General features: G+C 45.4%; 2 protein-coding genes across 2 annotated transcripts; both read right to left on the bottom strand.

Annotated features, from left to right (window-relative positions):
• Positions 1 to 20,375: 20,375 nt before the first annotated feature.
• Positions 20,376 to 20,705, bottom strand: LOC125517318. Its single transcript, XM_048682513.1, has one exon. It carries the CDS (start codon positions 20,703 to 20,705, stop codon positions 20,376 to 20,378), a length of 330 nt encoding a protein of 109 aa, XP_048538470.1.
• A 1,969-nt stretch (positions 20,706 to 22,674) lies between these two features.
• Positions 22,675 to 23,302, bottom strand: LOC125513233. Its single transcript, XM_048678286.1, has 2 exons — positions 23,068 to 23,302; positions 22,675 to 22,974 (listed from the first exon to the last, which is right to left on the bottom strand). The coding sequence occupies exons 1-2, from the start codon at positions 23,209 to 23,211 to the stop codon at positions 22,801 to 22,803; spliced, it is 318 nt and encodes a 105-aa protein (XP_048534243.1). The 5' UTR covers positions 23,212 to 23,302; the 3' UTR covers positions 22,675 to 22,800.
• Between the last annotated feature and the right edge of the window lie 1,674 nt (positions 23,303 to 24,976).

The following is a 24,976-nucleotide window of genomic DNA, read 5'->3' as shown; positions in this document are numbered from 1 at the left end:
TGAAGCCTCATGCCGCTTAAAATATTTTTGCACAATGATCAAAGCCGAATATGCATTGTCATTCGGATTGGAGCTTTGCCTTGCTATAGGAGCTATACATATTGAGGCTTCCGGTGATTCGTTATTAGTAGTGCAACAAATATCCAAGGGTTATCAATGTTATAACGAATCACTTATAGTTTATCTTTTGGTGTGTCTAGATGCAAAATTTACCTTGGTTTGCTTTAAAAGTATTCATGTTTTTAGACATGACAATTCGAAAGAATTGGCACAGCAAACACCCGGGTACTATGTTAATCATGGTGTATTGCATTTCTGTCAACAGCCGATGCTTAGTCTCGTCAACATAGGTAAGGCCGAACCAAAGTCCACAGCTTCGGCCACTAATGAAATTTTTATGTAGGCAAAAGTAAGGATTGGAGAAAGTATTGTTGATTATCTACAAAATCCTAGCAAAAGGGTGAACAATATGGTCCGGAGGATGACCTTGAGATACATATCTATGGTATTTTATCATCGGATTGTTAATGAAGCTGAGAAGGTTTCACCCAAGTTTGCATCAGAAAGTTCACACAAGACATGGTCGATATATACTTATCGTCCTAAGGACATATAAATGGCCGATGGAGTGTTGACATCGTCCTTAGAACAAACTTGGTACAAGTTATTTTTCGGCACGCTAGCTTTGCCGAAAAATAGGGGGCATGTGTTGACGCTCAAAAGTGGCACGTTTATAAAGAGTGGCTTGAAGCTATGTCAAGAGTAATTCAAACTTACTATTGAAAGTCACTATGAGATGGCTCTCTTCGAGAAGATCAAGATGAATATGAAAATGGTCTAAAACGGGGTTTGGATGCAAAAGTTATGACAACTTCAGAGATGCTCATGTTGACACCAGATTAAAGAATGGCTTGAAACCCAATTAAGATGTCCTTATATGGAAAAATGATCAACATGAAAGTTGTGCGTCTCATCGAAACGGTGGATTTTTATATAAAACCATCTTAATCCAAGGTCGTATGCAACCTGTGAAGGCAAAACAAGGTCAGAAATAGAAGCTGCAGAGTCATTTCGGACCAACCGAGTTGATTTGATCGGTGAGACCGAGTTGGTCCAAAAATTTACCAGAGAGTTGGCAATGTTGACTCGGTAGGACCGAAGCAAACTAATCAGTAAGACCGAGATTGATCCGGAAATTACAGAAAGTTACAGAGAGTTGACCATGTTCACTCGGTGGGACCGAAGCAAACCAATCGGTGAGACCGAGATTGATCCAGAAATTACCAAAGATTCGTGTCCGAGTTAGGTTAGGGTTTTTGATGTTTTGGACGGAATTTTTAGTACTTTTCTTGTACAGAAAGTCCATCCGCCTCATAAATAGATGAGAGGTGACGGCCGATTGAACAACACAATCGATCAAATCATCTACCACTTTTTACCCTTTACATTTATCTCTCTCCCTTGTTCTTTCTCTCTCGTTCTTCGTTCATTCTTCTTGTTGCAGGGCGACGAACCTCGAGGCCCTAGGGGCAATCAGCTCGACCTAGGGCAGCCCATAACCGCCGCGCGCCCTGACGGGGTCCCTCCCGGGTGTGTGGGGTTTTGGGTCCTCAAAAGCACCCGCCGGATTGCCTGCGTACCGTGCTTCCGGTCGGGTCTCCTTCGACGTGAGCTGCGGTGCATCACCCCCGGCGTCGAGGGTACAAGGTGACGTGTTCGTGTGCGAACAACATCCACTTCTCTTCCATCTCCGACCACCGCCCTCACCTCCTCCGCCAACAACTACAACCACCTCAACCGCCGACAAGGATCATGCCCCAAGTGTCCGACACAAGTCGGAAAGGTAAAAATAGCATTTTTTATCTTTTTTGATGAATTTTTGAGATACATTGCGACGATGTTCGTGTGATATGTTTGTTCTTGGTGATTTAGTGTAGAAGAATATGATGTTACAAGTTTCATATCTTAGTTGGATGAATCGCACATACTTGAACTTGATGACATGTCGATGTCTATGGCTGATGATCCTGAGAGGGAGGAGGATGACCTGAAGTGGAGGAGGTCAATGAGCCTGTGGAGATACAAACAAGCACATAGAAGACAAGATCAGTGAACTATCGCAGCCAAGAAGACATTGCTTTCTGTTTTTCTTGGATGAATGCATCCTTTGGTGTCTAAGTTGGTACCAATGAAATGAAGGAGAGGTTTTGACAAAGAATTGAAGAGTACTAGTTGAGCAATGTGACGGTTCCTTCCAGCTATACTCAAGGTTCTATTGCCCACCGGTGGGCTGTGATCCATGATCAATGCAACCAATGGTTTGGTTGTGTTGATCAAGTCAACTTCACTGCCAACTAGGGTGACAATCAATGAATATGGGTCTATCATCCAAGACCTATACAAGCAACCCAACAAGAATGGTGGTTGTGAACCGTTCGTGTTGCACCATTTGTACAAGGAGCTAGTTGGCCATGGTAAGGATAAATTTCAAAACTAGTTCAAGGAGGGCAACAATCACTAGTAGAAAAAGGGCCATTTGTCCCGGTTCATAAGGCCCATCTGTCCCGGTTGCAGAACCGGGACTAGTGGCCTTTAGTCCCGGTTCTTATACGAACCGGGACAGACGGGCCTCCACGTGGCCGCTGTGGCAAGCCCAGGCAAGAGGGCCTTTAGTCCCGGTTGGTGGCACCAACCGGGACCAATAGGCATCCACGCGTCAGTTCAGGGGCTAGGGTTTTTGTTTTTTTTCTGAAGGGGGGTGGATTTGGGGTTTTGTATGGTTAATTAAGGTGTTTCATATATTGTGTTAGGTAGCTAATTAATTAATAGAGAGAAGTGTCCTCTCTTATCTCCGTGCTTGGTCGACGCTACGTACTATACGTATAGAGAGGCCCTCGACACGCTAGCTAGTAAGAAAATGAAGGAAACCATTAAGTACAGAAGTTCGTCATGCATACCGAGAGAAGTGATCGACCTCTCCTTCTCCGAGAGATTGGTCGAACAACAAGTTTTCGTATTATCTATCTGACGCTACTGGCTACATACATATACAATATGTAAGATCTGTTACAATCCCCTAGCATCTGAAATCAAGTTCCACATGGTATTCTCCGGCTTTATTGATAACGTGGTCAAGAAAGAATCCCGCTAATTCCTCTTGAATTGCTTTCATGCGATCTTCTGGTAGGAGTTCATTCCGCATCTCCCATGTCTAATTTGAAGAAGGGGGTTAATACATATATATGAACGAAACTCAACAGAAATGATGGTGTAATAAAATGAAATTGTGAATATTATTGCTTACGCACATCAAATTGTCTTTTAGATATAGCATTACAACATCCAGAATACAATCAAGGTCCGACTACGGAACCAAATAAAGAAAGACAACCCCTAATGCTAGATCCCCGATCGCCCCGACTAGGCTCCACTACTGAACAACTGGAAACGAAACAACACAACGAACACGAACTTCATCAAGCTCCTCCTTGAGCTCGGTTGCGTCACCTGCACGGTATCATCGGCACCTGCAAACTTGTTTTGGAAGTAATCTGTGAGTCACGGGGACTCAGCAATCTCACACCCTCGCGATCAAGACTATTTAAGCTTATGGGTAGGAAAAGGTAGTGAGGTGGAGCTGCAGCAAGCACTAGCATATATGGTGGCTAACTTACACAAAAGAGAGCGAGAAGAGAAGCAAAGCACGGTCGTGAACTAGAAGTGATCAAGAAGTGATCCTAAAACTACTTACGTTCAAGCATAACACAAGAATTGTGTTCACTTCCCGAACTCCGCCGGAAAGAGACCATCAACGGCTACACACGCGGTTGATGCATTTTAATTAAGTTTAGTGTCAGGTTTTCTACAACCAGATATTAACAAATTCCCATCTGCCCATAACCGCGGGCACGACTTTCGAAAGTTCAAAACCCTGCAGGGGTGTCCCAACTTAGCCCATCACAAGCTCTCACGGTCAACATAGGATATTCCTTCTCCCAGGAAGACCCGATCAGACTCGGAATCCCGGTTACAAGACATTTCGACAATGGTAAAACAAGACCAGCAAAGCCGCCCGATGCGCCGACATCCTGATCGGAGCTGCACATATCTCGTTCTCAGGGCAACACCGGATGAGCAATCCGTACAACTAAAAACCAGCCCTCAAGTTTCTCCGAGGTGGCGCTGCAAGGGGCTCTAGTTCGGACCAACACTTAGACAAGCACTTGCCCGGGGGGTTAAAATAAAGATGACCCTTGAGTCTGCAGAACCCAAGGGAAGGTGATAGGTTGTTAGTGCAAATGTAAAACCAAGGTTGGGCCTTGCTGGAGGATTTTTATTCAAGGCGAACTGTCAAGGGGTTCCCATTATAACCCAACCGCGTAAGGAACGCAAAATCAAGGAACATAACACCGGTATGACAGAAACTAGGGCGGCAAGAGTGGAACAAAACACCAGGCATAAGGCCAAGCCTTCCACCCTTTACCAAGTATATAGATGCATTAATTAAATAAGAGATATATTGTGATATCCCAAATAATATCCATGTTCCAACAAGGAACAAACTCCATCTTCACCTGCAACTAGCAACGCTATAAGAGGGGCTGAGCAAAGCGGTAACATAGCCAAACAACGGTTTGCTAGGACAAGGTGGGTTAGAGGCTTGACATGGCAATATGGGAGGCATGATATAGCAAGTGGTAGGTATCGCAGCATAGCAAAAGAGAGAGCAACTAGCAAGCAAAGATAGAAGTGATTTCGAGGGTGTGGTCATCTTGCCTGCAAAGTTCTCCGAGTTGATGTAAGCTTGATCCTCGTAAGCGTACTCAACGGGTTCCTCGATCACGTACTCGTCTCCCGACTCTACCCAAGGCAAGAACACAAGAAAAGGAAACAACAATCAACCATAGTGCAATGCACAAACAACATGATGCAAAACATGGCATGATATGCGGGATGTGATATGCAATGCATATGCGTGCTCCGGAAGGAAAATAATGAACCAGGCCTCAACTTGGCAAACCAAGAGTGCCGCTGGAAAGATGAGTTGATTTCGGTCAAAATCGATATAAAGATCACCGGAATCGGATGCACGGTTTGCAAATGGCAAGCAAAACAAGAATGGCACAATTCTGGGATTAACAGCACGATGTCATCTAGAATGCAACAAGAAACTAAGCTATTGCACTCCAACATGGCAACAAAGCACATGACAGTGATCTACTCAAGATGCTTGACAAAAGATGAACACTGAGCTACGGCTAAATCACACAAGAGCAGGTTCAAACAAGCATGGCAAAAGTGCAAAAGATAACACCATCACAGACTTAGTGAAAATAACAACATGCCAGGAATTAACACTAGGAAGACATGTTTAGAGCAAGATAACAACATGCTATAGGATCAGATCATAGCAATACAAGGCATGGAATGAATCTACTCAAAGCATATAACGAAAGTCCCTTAATGACCATAAGCCAAAAAGGATCATAAGATATGATGGCACCCATGTAAACATAGCAAGTTTCGTTAACAGATTAAGACTTAGTAGAAAACTGGACATGGCATCAACAGAATTATGAAGGCATGTTTGTGAGCTCGATGCTCTCAACACAAGGCATTGCATGACAAACTAAGCATACTACCAGCAAGAAGACATGATCAAGAAGCTATCCAAAGCAAGAACAAGTTCATAGCATGCATGGATCAACTACAACAACCTTGGCAAAATTGATTAACATGTAAACAATCTGCCAGGAACATTTATTAGCAAAAGTAGAGCAAGATTGAGTCATGCTAGGGCACTCCATAATTGCAAACAGGGGCATGGATGGATAGAGCACAACCATATGCCCAAATCATCCTTACTGAACATACTCAAAAGAAGCATGGATCTCTCTGTAGCAACATGAATACATGGCATAAAAATAACAGCAGGGAAATGACTTAGTGAAATTCTAAGTCCCTAAAATCAGCAATATCACGAGAGCTACTTTGCATGCCTGTGCTAGTCACCACATTGATCACAAAAATACATGGCATACACCCCTGTAAAGATGGCATGGCATAGCCCAAAACATATGTAGGGCTCAAGTTCATATGCAGCACACAATAATCATGGCAAAAATGACAAATGCTCAAGATCTGCTAAGAATCAGCACCTAACATTATGAAGCACTCTTGCAACAGCAATTAGGGCATCAAGATGGACTCAAACAAGCATGGTGCAATGGAACAAAATGAAGAGGACATCCTGATGAGCATTTTGATATATCATGCATGCAAAATGGATCTACGGATGAGGAGTTATGGCATGATGAACAGGGCCTGAAAACATTACAGATCTGGGACTTAGTGGATTTTGACCTCGTGAAAATTGGACGAGGAGGTCCCGAGACAGAGAGATCCAGGGACGGGCGCGGGCGTTTGGATCGGCGAGGTGGTGGATCTGATCCCGATCTGCAGAGGAGAGGGCCGACTAGGGTTTCAGCGACACATCAACTCCGGCGAGAGCATGAAAGCCGAGGCGAGGCGCTGCTCCGGCAAGGGGAGGTGCGGGGCGGTGGCGCATCGGCAGGAGGACGGCGCAGCGGCGGCGCGCGCGGGAGGCGAGGCGCGGCCGCGGGCGGCTCCTTGAGCCCGTGGCGAGTGGCGGCGATGGCCGGCGGGAAGATGGCGGGCGGCGGTGCGTGGAACGGTGGCGGCGCAGGGTGCGGGGAGCCGCGGGCTGAGCGGGCGGCGCACTCGGGCCCGGCGTGGGCCGGCCGTGGGCGCCGCGGGCCCGGCGCGGTGGGGAGGAGGCAGAGCGACAGGTGGCGCGCGGCGGTTGGCGGAGAGCGGCGGCGGGGTGACATGGCGGCTTGCGATAGGTCGGGGTGAGGTGGCCGGCGGACATGTCCGGCGCGGACGGATGTGTCCGGCGGCGCGGGAAGGAAGAGGACTAGGGTTAGACTGTGAAACTTTGGAGGGGATCACATATATATAGGTAGAGGGAGCTAGGAGAGTCCAAATGAGGTGCGATTTTTGGCCACGCGATCGTGATCGAACGGCCAAGAGGATGGAGGGGGTTTGGATGGGTTATTGGGCCACTTTGGAGGGGTGTTGGGCTGCAACACACACGAGGCCTTTACGGTTCCCCGGTTAACCGTTGGAGTATCAAACGAACTCCAAATGGCACGAAACTTGACAAGCGGTCTATCAGTAGTGTACCAAGGCCGCTTGGAAAATCTCGGTCCATTTCGAGAATGTTTAACACCCGCACACGAAAAGGGGCAAAAGCGGTCGCCGGAGGACATAGGAGTGTCGGATTGCAAAACGGACAACGGGGAAAATGCTCGGATGCATGAGACGAGCACGTATGCAAATGCGATGCACATGATGACATGATATGAAATGCATGACACACAAACAAATGACAAGGCAACAACAGCGAATAACTGGAAGACACCTGGCACAACGGTCTTGGGGCGTCACAATCATACATTTCTGCTTTTCTGCACTCGACGATCTTCAATCTGCATAATATAGTGAGGATAATCATATATACATGCAATGAAAGAGCTGAGCTATATATAGAGACTTAATGACAGAAGTAGTACTTACAGATAGTAGCAAGTGACCGTTAATTTATCGAGGACCTTTTGATTGAACCACTGGAAGAACTCAAATGGAACAAGCAACAAATCAATTCCAACGAGGTTGTGCTCCTCTTTAACTCTCAGATACAAAGCATTCGTCCCCCAGACTCTCTGCAGGTTTCCATGTACCAATCATGGAATCTTCGCATCATCGTTGTTAGAGATTTTTCATTTTTGGCAAGAGGCTTCCCGTAATGGTATTGGTGTTCTTCCACCTCCAAGAAATCATAATGTACATCGTCGGGCAGGTAATCTTCAAGATTGCCACAACCGGGCACCATCCCCGGATCATTAGCGACGATATTGCTAGACACCTTGAGCGGGGGGCACGATTGGTCCGCTTGTTCGCCGAGCTAGGTAATTTTTTTTCCCAACTCATCGTTTTGCTAACCTTCGATCACTGATAGTATTTCCCGACCACTACGCTTCGATGTATACCTTTGCAGTAATGCGCTCATAGTTGGTTTTGGCGGAGACTTTGGTGGTTTCCTCAGGGCATCGAGTGTGCACTTTTCTTTCACCCGGTCTACCTTAGTCTCCGGAGGTGGATGTCTCTTTGCTTTCACCCCTTTAAAGAAGTCATTCACTTCTTTTTCCATGATCTTCGCATTTTCTTCCATGGTCCTCTCATATGGTAACTTCTCTAGAGGCTTGAGAGGTGGATCGAATTTGTATTGCCTGCCTCTGGCTGTACTGCTAGACGCCGGAGCAGACGGAGTGGCTGCGGCTGTCTTCTTTCGTGCTTGCTTATGAGGCGGAGGAGAAGGACTACGACGCGCCGGAGCAGCCGGGGCGGCGGCGGGTATCTTCCGCCCTTGCTGGCGACGCGCAGAAGGAGGAGGCTGGTGGCTACTCGGGCGCGCCGGCGCAGGCGGAAAAGAAGGCGGAGTGCCGCCACGCGCCGGAGAAAGAGGCTGGTGGCTGCTCGGGCGTGCCGGTGCAGGCGGAGAAGGAGGCGGAGTGCCGCCACATGCCGGAGAAGGAGGCTGAGTGCCCTGATCACTCGCCGGAGGAGGAGGCGGTGGAGGAGGCGGAGTGCCCTGACTCGCCGAAGGAGGAGGAGGAGGCGGAGGTGTCCAGTTCGGAAGGTTGATGAGCTCCTTCCGCCATAGGCATGGAATCTTCAGAGCAGAGCCCAGCCGAGTCTCCCCATCACCCGTAGGGTGGTCAAGCTAGAGGTCCTCAAATCCTTCTGTGATTTCATCGACCATCACCCAAGCATATCCTTCTGGAATCGGCCGGCAGTGAAAAGTTGCGCCAGGTTCAGGACATGCAACAGAGCCAACAGCCGCCTTGACTTTCATATTCATCCACTGCGTCATAAGGTGGCAATTGTGAGACTCCGTGATTAAGTCCACGGGGTATCTAGCAGGAGCCGTGAAGACAGGCTCCTGAAGCAGCTCCGTGGAAGCCACGCTGCTTCTCCGCTGAGATGGCGGGGTAGCTTTGGGTGTAGCAGCTTCGGCAGGTCGCGCACTGCGGGCCTTGTCTCATTCATCTAGCGCTTGTACCCTTGCGTGCAGCGCCTGTAGTTGGGTCAGCTCCTTTTTCTTCTTCCTCTCCCAGCGTTTGTAACCGCCTGCGTCTGGAAATCCAGCCTTCCACAAAAGGGAGCCTGGCGTGCCTCGTGTCCGTCTGGAGTGCTCAGGATTCCCGAGGGCCTCTTTGAGCTCGTCGTTCTCTCTATCCGGAACGAACGTCCCTTGCTGCGCCTTTTCGATATACTCCTGAAGCTTCACGATGGGTGTGTTCAGTTGCACGTTGGTCCAAACGCACTTCCCTGTTACAGGGTCCAATTTTCCCCCAACCCCGAAGAACCAAGTCCTGCAACGGTCTGGCAAGCATCGCGTCTCTGGTTCGGTCCCTAGCAATGAGGTCATTCTCAGCCTTGTCCCACAATGGTCGGGCTTTCAGGTAGCCACCTGACCCCGTGCGATGGTGATGCTTCTTCTTTGCAGCATTTTTCTTGTTTGTCGCTGACATCTTCGCTACTCTCTCAGATTTCTTTTTGGTGACGAATGCGGGCCACTGATCTTTGATCTTCTCAAATCGGCCGATGAATTCTGGAGTCTTCTCTTGGTCGACAAACGATGATTTCAGCTCATTCTTCCACCTCCTGAATAGCTCATCCATCTTCTTAAGAGCATAAGCCTTGATCATTGGCTTTTTAACTGGATTCTCCGGATCCTCCTCTGGCGGGAAGGTGAAATTCTCCTGCAGCGTAGTCCAAAGATCAGCTTTCTGCCTATCGCTAACATAAGACACCTGAGAGTCTTTGTCCTTAGGCTTCAACCATTGCTCGATGCTGATCGGGATCATGTCCCTAACTAGAACCCCGCACCGAGCATTAAATTTTTGCTTGGTCCGGAGGGGTTCAATCGGTTGGCCAGCGCGATCAATTTCGACGATCGTGTACCTTTCATCCGTGCGCAACTTTCTCTTCGGGCCTCGTTTCGTTATCGAAGTGTTGCTCGATCTGGAGGGCTAGAAATGAAGAAAAAGAAGAGAGTTAATATGTGTACATACCAAAAACAATTAATGCATCAATTAGCTATAGTCAGCACGTGCTTAATATATATATATATATATATATATATATATATATACTTGGCCGGACTCCGTTCGGTCACCGGAGCCGTCATCATGGTGTCCTTCCCCCTCCATTCGGTCACCGGAGCTGTCATCACGGTGTCTTTCCCCCTCCATTCGGTCACCGGAGCCGTCATCACGGTGTCCTTCCTCCTCCATTGTTTGATCATCATCGTCGTATCCTGCTTTTTCATCCTGTCTTCCTAGACCATCGGTGCATGTGACGTTGACAAACGACAAGACGGCATCACTTCCGTGTGCGATTATCTCCCCCAACACCGCTTCTTGTGCTTCGTCTCGGGGGTGCGGATCCATAGTTTCTGCAAATATTTACAACATGGCAATTATTATTCAAACATGACAGATGGATATATTAGTGGCAAACGTTGAACTAGCTAGCTAAGCACAATAAGGAATCATATTAGTGGCCTGGCCTCGACGCTTCTCTAGGGTTTGGGGTGGCCTCGATGACAATGCTCTTTTAACTTGGTAAATTTGGGTGGCCTCAAGAGAGATTGTCGATCGGGCAGGGGCGCGGCGAGAGGGGGTAGGAGACCGACATCTTTTTTCTCTAGGGTTTGGGTGTCCTCGAGAGTTTTGGTCGAGCGAGAGGGCCGGGGGGTGCTCCCGTGGTATAAGTTATCACGGTCGAGAGGGGGTATATCGACAACGACAACATACGACGACCCCTCGACCCTCGAACCCTCGGTGACCCTTGACCCCTTGGTGACCCTTGACCCTCTACCCTAGCTAGTTCCCGCCCCTTGCCCCTCAAACCCTCGGCGACCCCTCCCCCCTTCCCCCCCTCATGTCAAAGTTATCAGGGACGGGGTATATCAACAACGACATACCTGATAAAAAAATAAGAAGACGAAGAAGAAATAAAAAGAGGAGAAGAAGAAAGGAATAAAGGAGAAGATCGAAGAAAAAAAGAAGAAAAAAGAGGACAAGAAGAAAGGAATAGAGGAGAAGAAGAGAAAATAGAAATATTTTTCTATTTTCTCTTCTTCTCCTCTATTCCTTTCTTCTTCTCCTCTTTTCCCCCCTTTTTTCCTCTTCTTATTTATTTCTCCTCTTCTTCCTCTCCTCTACTTCTCCTTTTTCTTTTCCTTCTTCCTAAACTAAACATAAAATGAAATAATCCTAATACTAAACGAAGTTATCGGGACGGGGTATATCGACAACGAAGAAAAAAAGAGGAGAAGAAGAAAGGAATAGAGGAGAAGAAGAGAAAATAGAAAATATTTTCTATTTTCTCTTCTTCTCCTCTATTCCTTTCTTCTTCTCCTCTTCTTTTTCTTCCTTTTTCCTCTTCTTATTTATTTCTCCTCTTCTTCCTCTCCTCCTCTCCTCCTTTTTTCCTCTTCTTATGTATGAAATTGTTCTTCCTCTCATTCTTTTTCTTCTTTTTTCCTTTCCTAGCTAGATATATAAAACTTTTCTGAAAATGTAACTTTTGCATATATAAAACTTTTCACTCTACATTTTCATACATATGAAAAAAAATAAAGTTTCTATACAAAAGTGCACAATTTTTATGAACAAATTACAACATCTAAATTAACTAGACATCTAAATAAATATAACTACAAATCCGAAATTTTCCTAATCTTAAGACTAAACTAAACATAAACTAAAATAACCTAAAAACATGTAAAAACATCTAAGAATAGCATCTAAAAACTTCTAAAAAACATATAAAAACATCTACAAATATAATAGCACCGCGCAGGGGCGGATCCAGGGGCACGGTGGAGGGGCCGGCGCCGGCGCCGGCGGGGCAGGGTAGGGGCGCGGGACAGGAGAGGGGCGCGGGAGCAGGCTGGTGCTCACAGGGGGCGGCGCGTCGGGGCCGGCAGGGGCGCGAGGGTCGAGGGCGCGTCGGGGAAGAGGGCGTCAGGGGCGCGAGGGTCGACGACGTTGAGCAGCCTGACGGCGTTGGTGGCGGCGGCGACAGCGACGTTCAGCAGCCTGACAGCGTCGGTGGCGGCGGCGACAGCGACGTTGAGCAGCCTGACAGCGTCGGTGGCGGCGGCGACGACAAGGTGGAGCAGGGGCGTCGGGCGGCGACGGCGACGACGAAGAGCAAGGGCGTCGGGGGAGAAGAAGTGATGGATTTCATCAAAACTGCTAAGTGTTTTCTTATATACCCATGGCATTGGTACCGGTTCGCGGCACAAACCGGTACCAATGCCCCCTTTAGTCCCAGTTGGTGCCACCAACTGGGACCAAAGGTCTCTTTTCAGCAGCCCAAAGGGCGGGAAGCGGAGACCTTTGGTCCCGGTAGGTGGCACCAACTGGTACCAAAGGAGGGCATTCGTATCGGTTGGTGGCACAAACCGGTATGAATGCCTCCTTTGGTACAAACCGATACGAATGCCCTCCTTTGGTACCGGTTGGTGCCACCAACTGGGACCAAAGGCCTCGTGCTCCCTGTGGCCAAAACTTTAGTCCCACCTCGCTAGTTGAGAGGGGCGCGGAGTGGTTTATAAGCCCCACTGCCGCACCCCTCTCGAGCTCCTCTCGATTGCAGGCTTACAAGCCTAATTGTCACTGCTATGCCTGATGGGCCTACTGGGCCTTCTGCGGGCCTGAATCCTGGCCCATGGTAGGGTTTCTAGTCATATTCAGGCCGTGGTGGCCCAGTAGTTGGCACTTTTTTTTGTTGCTTTATTTATTTTATTTTATATCTACTTACAACAAAAAACCTTACTGTTGCTATTTTTATTTATTTTATTAAATTTTATTTATTTTACTTTTATAAAGTTTATTTTGTTTATACTTCTTTATTTCATAAAAGTTTATTTTATTTTATTTTGTTTCTACTTATTTATTTTATTAAAGTTTATTTTATTTTATTTTGTTTCTACTTATTTATTTTATTAAATTTCAATTTATTTTATTTTGTTTCTACTTTTTATTAAAGTTTATTTTGTTTCTTTCTGCTTTTCATGTTTTGAACAGAAAATAGTTTGATAATTTCAGTGGCATGAATTTTATATAATTTTAGTTTAGAAAATACTAGAGGTTTATAAAAGCTTTTTAGTTCATTCTTTTTGATATTAGAGTTTTATAAAAGCTTTTTAGTTATTTTTCTTTTTGCATGGTATCATCATTTCATCCACGTAGCATGTGCAAGAAATTAGAGAGGATTATGGCAAAAACTGGATGCACTTCGTGTACAAAACGGATAATCTCTTTCGAAGTATGAAGGTTTCATACGGAAACTCGTCTGTTACAAAGGGATTTCATTTTTTTGAACTTATTTGAACTCCATAGTTTTTATGTGTTTAAAATGCACCATTCAAAGCCACGTCATCAATTTTCAACTCTTTCTGACTTCATTTGTTATTTTTCATGCATTTACTGATTATTTTGAGCTATAAGACCTTGAAATTGAAAAGCATTTCAAATGAACTCTGAAAAGGTTGAAAATTGGCATCGTATCATCATTTCATCCACATAGCATGTGCAAGAAAGTAGAGAGGGTTACGGTAAAAACTGGATACACTTTGTGTACAAAACAGACAATCTCTTTCGAAGTATGAGAGTTCTTATTTGAACTCCATACTTTTTCTGTGTTCAAAATGCACCATTTAAAGCCACATCATCAATTTTCAACCCTTTCTGACTTCATTTGTTATTTTTCATGCATTTACTGATTATTTTGAGCTATAAGACCCTGAAACTGAAAAGCATTACAAATGAACTCTGAAAAGGTTGAAAGTTGGCATGGTATCATCATTTCACCCACATAGCATGTGCAAGAAAGTAGAGAGGCTTACGGCAAAAACTTTATGCACTTTGGGTACAAAATGCACAATCTCTTTCGAAGTATCAGAGTTTTATACGGAAACTCGTCTGTTAAAAAGGGATTCCATTTTTTTGAACTTATTTGAACTCCATACTTTTTCTATGTTCAAAATGCACCATTCAAAGCCACATCATCAATTTTCAACCCTTTCTGACTTCATTTGTTATTTTTCATGCATTTACTGATTATTTTGAGCTATAAGACCGTGAAATTGGAAAGCACTACAAATGAACTCTGAAAAGGTTGAAAGTTGGCATGGTATCATCATTTCACCCACATAGCATGTGCAAGAAAGTAGAGAGGCTTACGGCAAAAACTGGATGCACTTCATGGACAAAATGCACAATCTCTTTCGAGGTATCAAGGTTTTATACGGAAACTCGTCTATTACAAAGGGATTTCATTTTTTTGAACTTATTTGAACTCCATACTTTTTCTATGTTCAAAATGCACCATTCAAAGCCACATCATCAATTTTCAACCCTTTCTGACTTCATTTGTTATTTTTCATGCATTTACTGATTATTTTGAGCTATAAGACCCTGAAATTGAAAAGCACTACAAATGAACTCTGAAAAGGTTGAAAGTTGGCATGGTATCATCATTTCACCCACATAGCATGTGCAAGAAAGTAGATACGCTTACGGTAAAAACTGGATGCACTTTGTGTATAAAACGGACAATCTCTTTCGAAGTATCAGGGTTTCATACGGAAACTCGTCTGTTACAAAGGGATTTTTTTTGAACTTATTTGAACTCCAGAGTTTTCCTGTGTTCAAAATGCACCATTCAAAGCCACATCATCAATTTTCAACCCTTCCTGACTTCAATTTTTATTTTTCATGCACTTACTAATTAGTTTGAGCTATAAGACCCTGAAATTGAAAAGCACTACAAATGAACTCTGAAAAGGTTGAAAGTTGGCATGGTATCATCATTTTACCCACATAGCATGTGCAAGAAAGTAGAGAGGCTTACGGCAAAAACTGGATGCACTTCGTGTACAAAATGCACAATCTCTTTCGAAGTATCAGGGTTTCATACGGAAAGTCGTCTGTTACAAAGGGATTTCATTTTTTTGAACTTATTTCAACTCCATACTTTTTCTGTGTTCAAAATGCACCATTCAAAGCCACATCATCAATTTTCAACCCTTTCTGACTTTATTTGTTATTTTTCATGCATTTACTGATTATTTTGAGCTATAAGACCCCAAAATTGAAAAGCACTACAAATGAACTCTGAAAAGGTTTGAAGTTGGCATGGTATCATCATTTCATCCATATAGCATGTGCAAGAAAGTAGAGAGGCTTACGGCAAAAACTGGATGCACTTCGTGTATAAAATGCACCATTCAAAGCTACATCATTAATTTAGTACATATAGCACTCATGGATAGATAAGTGACCAAATTAATAGAAGTTCATCATCACATTAAAAACAAAGTACATACATAGTTCTCATTGAACAACATATAGCTCTCCAGAGCATCTAGTTAAACCATACATTGAAACTATGTGAAACCATTCAATGCAACAATAAATGCGATCATAATCACAACCAAGGTAAAAATTGATCGAACGGCATAATGATACCAAGCCTCGGTATGAATGACACATTTTCTAATCTTTCTCATCTTCAACCGCATTGCATCCATCTTGATCTTGTGATCATCGACGACATCCGCAACATGCAACTCCAATATCATCTTCTCCTCCTCAATTTTTTTATTTTTTCCTTCAAGTAATTGTTTTCTTCTTCAACTAAATTTAACCTCTCGACAATAGGGTCGGTTGGAATTTCCGGTTCAACTACCTCCTACATAAATAAAATCTATGTCAACTTGATGGGCATAATTGTCATAAACAATAAATGAACCAAATAGTTATAAAAGATAATATATACCACATCCGAATCATAGCCAGGACGAGGGCCGACGGGGGCGGATACCAAAATCATCGCACTATATAAGCACAAGCAATAATAAAAGTAAGAAAATTAGACAAGTATCTATCTAAAGTAAGAATTTTTTTCTTTCAGAAGAAGATAAGAGGCTCACCACAGTGGTGCAGGCGACGAGATCGGCGCGGGCGATCGACGGCGGTGAAGACGGGGACGGGACGTGACGGACCGCTAAACCTAGACAAATCTCGGGGAAAATGGAGCTTGGAGGTCGAGCTTCGAGAGGAGAAAGCTTAACTAGCGTGGCTTGGGCATTTCATCGAACACCTCGTGTGCATAGGAGGTGAGCTAGAGCACCCAAATGCCCTCTCCTCGCCGGCCAGAAAAAGCAGAGCACTGTGGAGTGCTCTGCTGCAGCGACGGAGTATATATAGGCAACTCATTTGTCCCGGTTCATGGCTGGAACCGGGACTAAAGCCTAGCCTTCTGTCCCGGTTCGAGCCAAGAACCGAGACCAATGTTTGTGGGCCAGGAGCGAGGCCCATTGGTCCCGGTTCATGCCTGGAACCGGGACAAATGGGTCCATACGAACCAGGACCAATGCCCACGAGGCCCCGGCCGGCCCCCTGGGCTCACGAACCGGGACGAATGCATCCATTGGTCCCGGTTCGTGGAAGAACCGGGACTAATGGGCTGGCTAGGTCCGAACGAAAGCCCTTTTTTCTACTAGTGAATTAGCATATCGGTTGATGTTGACGATGAGCATGATGAAAATCCTCACACTAGGCCAGATGGGCAAAAGATTGCAGAGGAGGGAAAGAAAAATGGAGGCATCGACGTGTACCGAGAGGAGCTTTGTGCTATGATCGAAACCAAGAAAGCATTGGAGCAGAAAGGAAGGTAGAGAAAATGGCGAGCTGGACCGAGCTCATGTTCATGGAGGATGAGAAGTGAAAAGGTGGCGGCCGAAGCGAGGAAGGTGCAAGCAAAGGAGACGGGGTTGCACTCGAGGACGGGAGGCTTGCAAAAGAGAAGAAGGCGGAAGAGCATGCTATCATGTTCATGCATGGATCCGAGAACGATGGATGACACGGCAATGCAATATTGGTAACTCACTCGTGATGAGATTTTTGCAAGTCGATGTATGCCCTGGTGGTGATGGTGGCAGCCGTGGTGATGGTGGTGGCCGTCGTGATGGTGGGCATGGGAGTGCTTGATTTTGTCTAGTATGAACTTGATAGGGTTGGTCCAAGACATAAGACACACCATGTGGTGGTTTTTTGGATAAACTTGATCTATTTGGTGGCTTTTGGATGAAGTATATGCATGTTTTAAATTGAATTATTGGATTGGATGAATTATATGTATATTTGTAGTTGAACTGTTGTATATGGTGCATTTGAATCATTCATACTGTTGATGAAATATGGTGCATTTGTTTCAAATGTACGTGTCCAAGACTGAAAGAAATTGGACATTCTTTTTAGAAAGTTATAGGATAGGGGTTCGATCAGAGATGCTCCAAGGTGGGCACCATATGCGAGTTGCCCGTAAATTTTTTCTACATGAACCGATTTCCTCGTCCTCCCCCTCCGTGGCGCCATTTCCTCTTTAACTCCCTCTGCCTTTTTTTGTACAAACTGTCATCTTGAGAACGTCATGTACTGCATTATTTAGTTACAGCACTTATCCTTGCCTTCCAAAAGGTGGCTAGCTAGCCCCATCAATCATCTAGTTATCATTTAGCATGTGTCGGAAACAGTGGGTGTGTATACTATGCAGAATCGGAAATGCTTTAGTGAGCCGTCCTGCCCGGACATAGCAAAGTACAGCAGCCCTTGGCCAACAACACTGCAGCATATCCGGCAATGCTTCCACTGTTGGGGTTGGTATGCATCTCTCTCTCTCTCTCTCTCTCTCTCAAAACTCCGCTGGTTAGGCGCGAGGAGAGTCTTCAACTTTGACATCGTTCTTTCTTGTTATCTATAACTAGGACTTGCTATGCAGAGGCCAGGTGTCGCTCATCATGTTTGTTATTTACTTGATGCTATATTTTGAGTTAATAAAGGCACCCTTTATCGAAAAAGTAATAATTAGGATTGTCTTTCGATCAAACAAATTGGTGGTTCTATTTGCAGGTTGTCATTAGGTTATTGAAAATCGTGATCTGTAATTGTGCAAGCCCACACGAGACTGATCGATCAAGAGGCAGGCAACAACTCACATATGTTGCTTGAAATCGTATTGCCAAGAATGATAGCACATCAACGCTATGTCATGTGCCCACTGAGCTTACATGAGTTTTACAAAGTAATTTTGGCAGCCTGTAGCTGCCGTGTCTACCTAGCTAGCTAGTCAGTTCTAGACAGAGATCATCGATCAAGAGAGGGAATAAATAAGAATTTGCTCCATCAATGGTGCCTAGGGCTGTGATCTTTTGGACCATAGTAGTCCTCATGAAACTCCGGCAACTTATGCGCCGCCACTCTAACTTCATCTGCAGCAACCGGGACGCTCCTCTTTGTCTCGCTTGTCGAGCCAGCAGATCCCTCGATGACATTGGTCCCAATCGGTTTGTGCATTGACGACACTGAGTTGCCACCGCTGCTCCTGAGTGATACCCGCGCCTCTGCATCTAGCCGGATGGCTTCAGCCTCTGTGGCCGCTGTCAGTACCAGAAGCAAGATCACAGCTGTAGCCAGTGTCAAGTATCTGGAACTGCAACTCCTCATCTTGTGAGAGATCAATGTCATTGACTAGATGGAGAGTATACTTCAGTGAGTCTTCAGCTCAGAAGAGGATGTAGAGAGGAGAGGTTAGCTAGGCTAATGAAGTCGTTTGAACTGAAGCATGCATCTAATCTCATGAGAGATGGTATATATGCATTCAGCTTTGCAACCCGTCCCGGTGTTTGCTGCACTAATGTCTGTCAAGAGTGGTTTGTCAATAGCATATACTCCCTCCGTCCCAAAATTCTTGTCTTAGATTTGTCTTGATACGGATGTATCTAATACTAAGAAGAGACTTGATACATCCATATTTAAACAAATTTAAGACAAGAATTTTGGGACGGAGGAAGTACAAATTAAACAACTACTTCTGAGTGCAAAATGTCTCTGGATCACTGCCATTAATTTACTTTAATTAACAGGGTACGTCCTTGCATGCCACCCTAAACGGGAGGATGTTTCCACGGCCATGAACAATTTGTTTAAGCCACTAGTTTGTTCCTTAGTACTTAACCAAATACAACACTTTAAATTAACTGCTAAGCACAAGAAGCTTTAGGTTCTTGGGTTTGGTTCCGGGGTGCCGCATGCATTGCCCGGTCCTGGAAGGTTGGGTGCCGGTCTGTCTAGTCTAGCTAACGACGTAGGTGCATTGACAGAGGCTGCGTCTTCTGAAAGCGTCTACGGGTAGAAGAGAACAGCCTGGCGGTTATGTTGGATTAATCTGTGGACACGCTTTGGATGTAGCGTTTACGTGCTTGGAATGGTGTTTCTAGCTATGTACATGTTCTATATATGTTTTACTGGTGATCATATAGGTCCTGTTTGAACTAAATATACCAGAGAGCACAACCCACACAATATACAACATGGCCGTAGTATGTTATTTCTTGCTGAATACTGGAGTATGTTTAGCGTGTCCGGACTCCTGCAAACCCCCACGTTTGGTTCCGATTTGCGGGAAAATCATGGTCCGGACTGCTCGCCGATTGATACAGGGTCATGTTGAATGACTTTCATGATCCAGACAGCGCAGTCTGGACGTAAGCGGGCGGTTTGAGAGTCGCCGTTGAAGATGCCTTTATCCTTGCCTTCCAAAAGGTGGCTAGCTAGCCCCATCAATCATCGAGTTATCATTGAGCATGTGTGAGAAACAGTGGGTTTATATACTATGCAGAATCAGAATACTTTAGTGAGCCGTCCTGCCCGGACATAGCAAAGTACAGCAGTACTTGGCCAATAGCACTGCAGCATATCCGGCAACGCTTCCACGGTTGGCAGATATACAACCACCGGCAGTGTACATAGTGCTGACTGGCACATGCACTTACCACAACTCTCTCTAAAAACTCTCGCTGGCTTGTTACAACTGCAACCACTACATCTTCCGTTCTCTTGATACAAATTGGTGGTTCTATATGCAGGTCGTCGTCAAAGGTTACTGAAAATCGTGGGAACTTTGTAAATCTTTAATGCTGCACGAGACTGGTCGATCAAGAGGCAGGCAACAACTCACATATGTTGCTTGAAATCGTATTGCCAAGAATGTTAGCACATCAACGCTATGTCATGTGCCCACTGCGTGAGCTTACATGAGTTTTACAAAGTAATTCTGGCAGCCTGCAGCCGCCGTGTCTACCTAGTTAGCTAGTCAGTTCTAGACAGAGATCATCGATCAAGAGAGGAAATAAAGAAGAATTTTCTCCATCAATGGTGCCTAGGGCTGTGATCACTTGGACCGTAGTAGTCCTCATGAAACTCCGGCAGCTTATACGCCACCGCCCTAACTTCATCTGCAGCAACTTGGACGCTCCTCTTTGTCTCACTGGTCGAGCCAGCAGAACCCTTGACCACGTTGACGACATTGTTCCCAATCGGCTTCTGCATCGACGGCATTAAGTTGCCACCGCTGCCGCTGAGTGATGCCCGCGCCTCTGCATCTAGCCGGATGGCTTCAGCCTCTGTGTCCGCCATCAGTACCAGAAGCAAGATCAGAGCTGCAGCCAGTGTCAAGTATCTGGAATTGCAACTCCTCATCTTGTGAGAGATCAATGTCATTGACTAGCTGGAGAGTATACTTCAGTGAGTCTTCAACTCAGAAGAGGGTGTAGAGAGGAGAGGTTAGCTAGGCTAATGAAGTCGTTTGAACTCAAGCATGCATCTAATGTCGTGATAGATGGTATATATGCATTCAGCTTTGCAACCCGTCCCGGTGTTTGCTGCACTGATGTCTGTCAGGAGTGGTTTATCAACAGCATATACAAATTAAACAACTATTTCTTAGTGCAAATGACTCTGAATCACTGCAACTAATAACTCGAATATATAGAGACCGTCCTTGCATGCCACCCTAAATGGGAGGATGTTTCCACAAAAGTTGGGCCATGAACAATTTGTTTAAGCCACTAGTTTGTTCCTTAGTACTTAACCAAACACTAGAACAGTTTAAATTAACTGCTAAGCACAAGAAGCTTTAGGTTCTTGTGTTTGGTTTCAGGTGCCGCACGCATTGCCCGGTCCTGGAAGGTTGGGTGCCGGTCTGTCTAGTCTAGCTAACGACGTAGGTGCATTGACAGAGGCTGCGTGCGTGCGTCTTATGAAAGCATCTACGGGGAGAAGAGAAAATCCTGGCGGTTATGTTGGATTAATCTGTGGACACGCTTTGGATGTAGCTTTTGCGTGCTTGGAATGGTAGCTGGCTCTAGCTCTGTACATGCTCTATATTTTGTTTTCCTGGTGATCATATTGGTCCTGTTTGAACTAAATATACTCCCTCCGATCGGAAATAAGTGGACACTTATTTCCGATAGGAGGGAGTATACCAGAGAGCACAACACACACAATACATGGCCGTAGTATGTTATTTCTAGCTGAATATTGGAGTACCACGTTAGCCTGCTTTTTAATGATTATGAAAAATAATACTACAATGCTATTTTCTCTTCTTCTTTTTTGCCTTTTTTGTCGACCCTCTCTTCAGAGAAAACAGGAGTCTCGCAACTATGCTTCAAAAAAGCAGGAGTCTTGCAACTACATAGTTGCGACCCTCTCTTGAGAACATCATGCATGTACTGCATTCTTTAGTGACAGCACTTATCCTTACCTTGCAAAAGGTGGCTAAGCTCAATCAATCATCCAGCTATCATTGAGCATGTGCGAAATAGTGGTTGTACGTAGCTTTGCGATAATTTAGTACACCGTTCCTGCCCGGACGTAAAGTACGGCAGTACTTGGCCAACAGCACTGCAGCATATCCGGCAACGCTTCCACTCTTGGGGTTCGTATGCATGGGCTCGGAACTGGTATGTGCTTTGCCCACAAATCAACCACCGGCAGTTTACATAGTGCTCACTGGTGCATTTTTTAGAGAAAAAAATGCTCACTGGTACATGGACTCAAAATAATTCTCCATCTAATACTCTTCAGAGAAAACAGGAGTCTCGCAACTATGCTTCAAAAAAGCAGGAGTCTTGCAACTACATTGTTTGTTTGTATTCCCTCCGTCCTACAATGTAAGATGTTTTCTGACATTACACCAGTGTCAAAAAACATCTTACATTATGAGACGGAGGGAGTAATTATTAATTTTTTCCGGGAAGGATGTTGAAAACCCAGGCCTCTGCACCGCTTGGTGCAGAAAAAAACTCTCAATAAATTATGCAAAGTTTGCAAATATATATATCCACATATATAATTAGAGTTGTCTTTCACACTTTCCTGTCAACAAATTGGCTCTTGTCATCAGGTTGCTGAAAATCTAGGCTAATATCGTGATAGTGCCACCTGATGTTGATGTGAGATATTGTGACGCAACCAATTGGTTCCATCAAGTGTCGGTGACAATATCATGATAGTTTTGTAATCTGTAATGGTGAAAGCCCACGCGAGGACTGATCGGTCAAGAGGCACACAACATCTCACACAGTCACACGTCTTGCTTGAAATTTGAACCTCGTATTGCCAAGAATGTTAGCACATCAACGCTATCTATTTGCCATGTGCCCACTGCTTGAGCTTACATGAATAGCCTACAGCCGTCACCGTCTACCTAGCTATAAATACTCTGTTCTACAAGAGATCATCGATCGAGAGAGGAAACACAAACAAAGCAAACAGTGTAGAATTTGCTCCATCAGTGGTGCCTAGGGCTGTGATCACTCGGGCCGTAGTAGTCCTCATGGAACTCTGGCATCTTATGCGCCACCGCCCTAACTTCACCCGTGGCAACGTCCACGCTCTTCTTCGTCTCGCTTGTTGAGCCAGCAGAAGCCTTGACCACATCGACGACATTGTTCATAGTTGGTTTCTGCATTTTTAAATAACACAAGCACGTTAGCATCCTGAGAAAACGGGTTCAGAGATTCAGACAATAGGTGATGAAAATTTCAGAACCACTTACATCAGTGGCCGTTTGGTTACTGCCGCCGCTGACTGAGGCCCGGGTCCCCGCGTCGAGTCGGATGGCTCCAGCCTCCATGGCCGAAGCCAATACCAGAAGCAAGATCACAGCTGCACCCAGTGACAAGCAGACGAAGCTCCTCATCCTGTCAAAGATTTGCTTGAGAGAATACTGCTTCAATTTGATCACTCTTCAGGCTCAGCTCAGATGGAAGTACCTAGAGATAGACTAGAGAGGCAGGAGCTGTAGCTCAGTGGGCGAAGTGGTTTGATGCACTAGACACTACAACAGATATATATATATATATATATATATATATATATATACACATCGGTTGCTTTACGACCCGTCCGAGTGTTTGCTGCACTCATGTCTACCCTCCGGCAGTAGAGTGGGCTATCTATCTACAGGACTTGCAAAATTTAAAATTCCAAAACCATTTGAAAACCACTTCTGCTTTGACAATGTCTCTGTCTGTAGGGTCGCTGTCGCTAACCCGTACCCGTGCATGCATGCAACGACGACGGATGCCTTACTTAATGGACTTCTTGCCACCTTTAATCATGGCCGGATGTCTGCACGAAAGCTGGGCCGGCCGTGTCTTAATCAAGTAGTTGATGATGGTCCCTTCCTGGATTACTTGCTACTAAAATGCCCGATCAAACGGAGCCACCGGAAGTGCTGGTAGGCTGCATGCATGCATGGTGGACAGTGTCGTCAGGTTTCGCGCTTTGGTCCGTCAGGCACGGCGGCGCACGCATCCTCCCCTGGAAAGTTGCGACGCTGTCTCGTCGCTACGTGCGTGCATAGGGCCAGGGGACTGGGAGAGACCGACCGGCGACCAAGAGAGGGAAAGGTAAAATTGATAAATTTGACCTATGAACGGAATCAAATCACGAAATGAACTGTTCATGAAACTATTTTACGCGGCTGACCTTTTTGTGTGACGCCTGACATGAAGGCACCACACTATACTGTGCAACGCCTCACAGATAGACGTTACACGCCTGGCTAGCGTCACACCCGTATGATCCAAAAATTACTAAGTCAGTGTGCAACGCCTGAGAGCTAGGCGCCACACTATACAGTGTAGCGCCTAGTTTCTAGGCGTTGCACTAGTGGTTGCTTCATTTTGTAGTGCAACCACTAATGCAGCGCTTGAGAGCTAGGCGCCACACTATACGGTGCAGCGCCTAGCTCTCAGGCTTTGCACAATAACTTGGCAATTTTTAGACAGTTTGGGTGCAACGCTGGTCAGGCGTGTAGCGCCTATCTATGAGGCGTTGCACAGTGTAGTGTGATGCCTTCATGTCGGGCGTCACACAAAAAGGTCAGCCGTGTGAAATAGTTTCACGGACAGTTCATTCTGTGATTTGATTTTATCCACAGGTCAAATTTGTCAAATTTGCCAGAGGGAAACAGCGTGGTCAACTAGTGACTGAGTTGGGGTGGAGTGGCCAATGGGGTTGTGTTGATCTGGACCTAGCGGACTACTTAAAGCAAAAACTACGTACCACAATTCGACCAACAAAAACTAGTACCACGTCGAGGGCGGAGAAACCAGTCAAAGAACATCTTCGACGGTCCGCCGTCCAGAAAAGAAAGGCAATCGGGGAAGAGGTGGCTCGGCTTTTGGCAACTGAGTTTATCCGAGAGATTTACCACTCCGAGTAGTTAGCCAATGTTGTCATGGTCCCAAAGAAAGACGACTCACTTCGCATGTGCATTGATTTCAAGCATATCAATCGGGCCTGCCCGAAAGATCACTTTCCTCTCCCTCGCATCGACCAGATAGTCAACTCGACTGCAGGGTGCGAGCGTTTGTCCTTTTTGGACGCCTACTCCGGGTACCACCAGATCCGTCTGTATGGACCTGACAAAATAAAGGCAGCTTTTATCACCCCGTTTG

The sequence above is a fragment of the Triticum urartu genome, chromosome 6 (assembly GCF_003073215.2).
Source record: "Triticum urartu cultivar G1812 chromosome 6, Tu2.1, whole genome shotgun sequence".
NCBI lineage: Eukaryota > Viridiplantae > Streptophyta > Magnoliopsida > Poales > Poaceae > Triticum > Triticum urartu.
The sequence above is the reverse complement of the archived record's forward strand: the minus strand, read 5'-3'. Positions and strand labels throughout refer to the sequence as shown.

Coding starts and splice junctions, on each gene's coding strand:
- LOC125517318 (XM_048682513.1), bottom strand. CDS start 20,705: ATGAGGAGTTGCAATTCCAGATACTTGACACTGGCTGCAGCTCTGATC.
- LOC125513233 (XM_048678286.1), bottom strand. CDS start 23,211: ATGAGGAGCTTCGTCTGCTTGTCACTGGGTGCAGCTGTGATCTTGCTT. Junction 22,975..23,067: donor GTAACCAAACGGCCACTGAT/GTAAGTGGTTCT, acceptor TTAAAAATGCAG/AAACCAACTATGAACAATGT.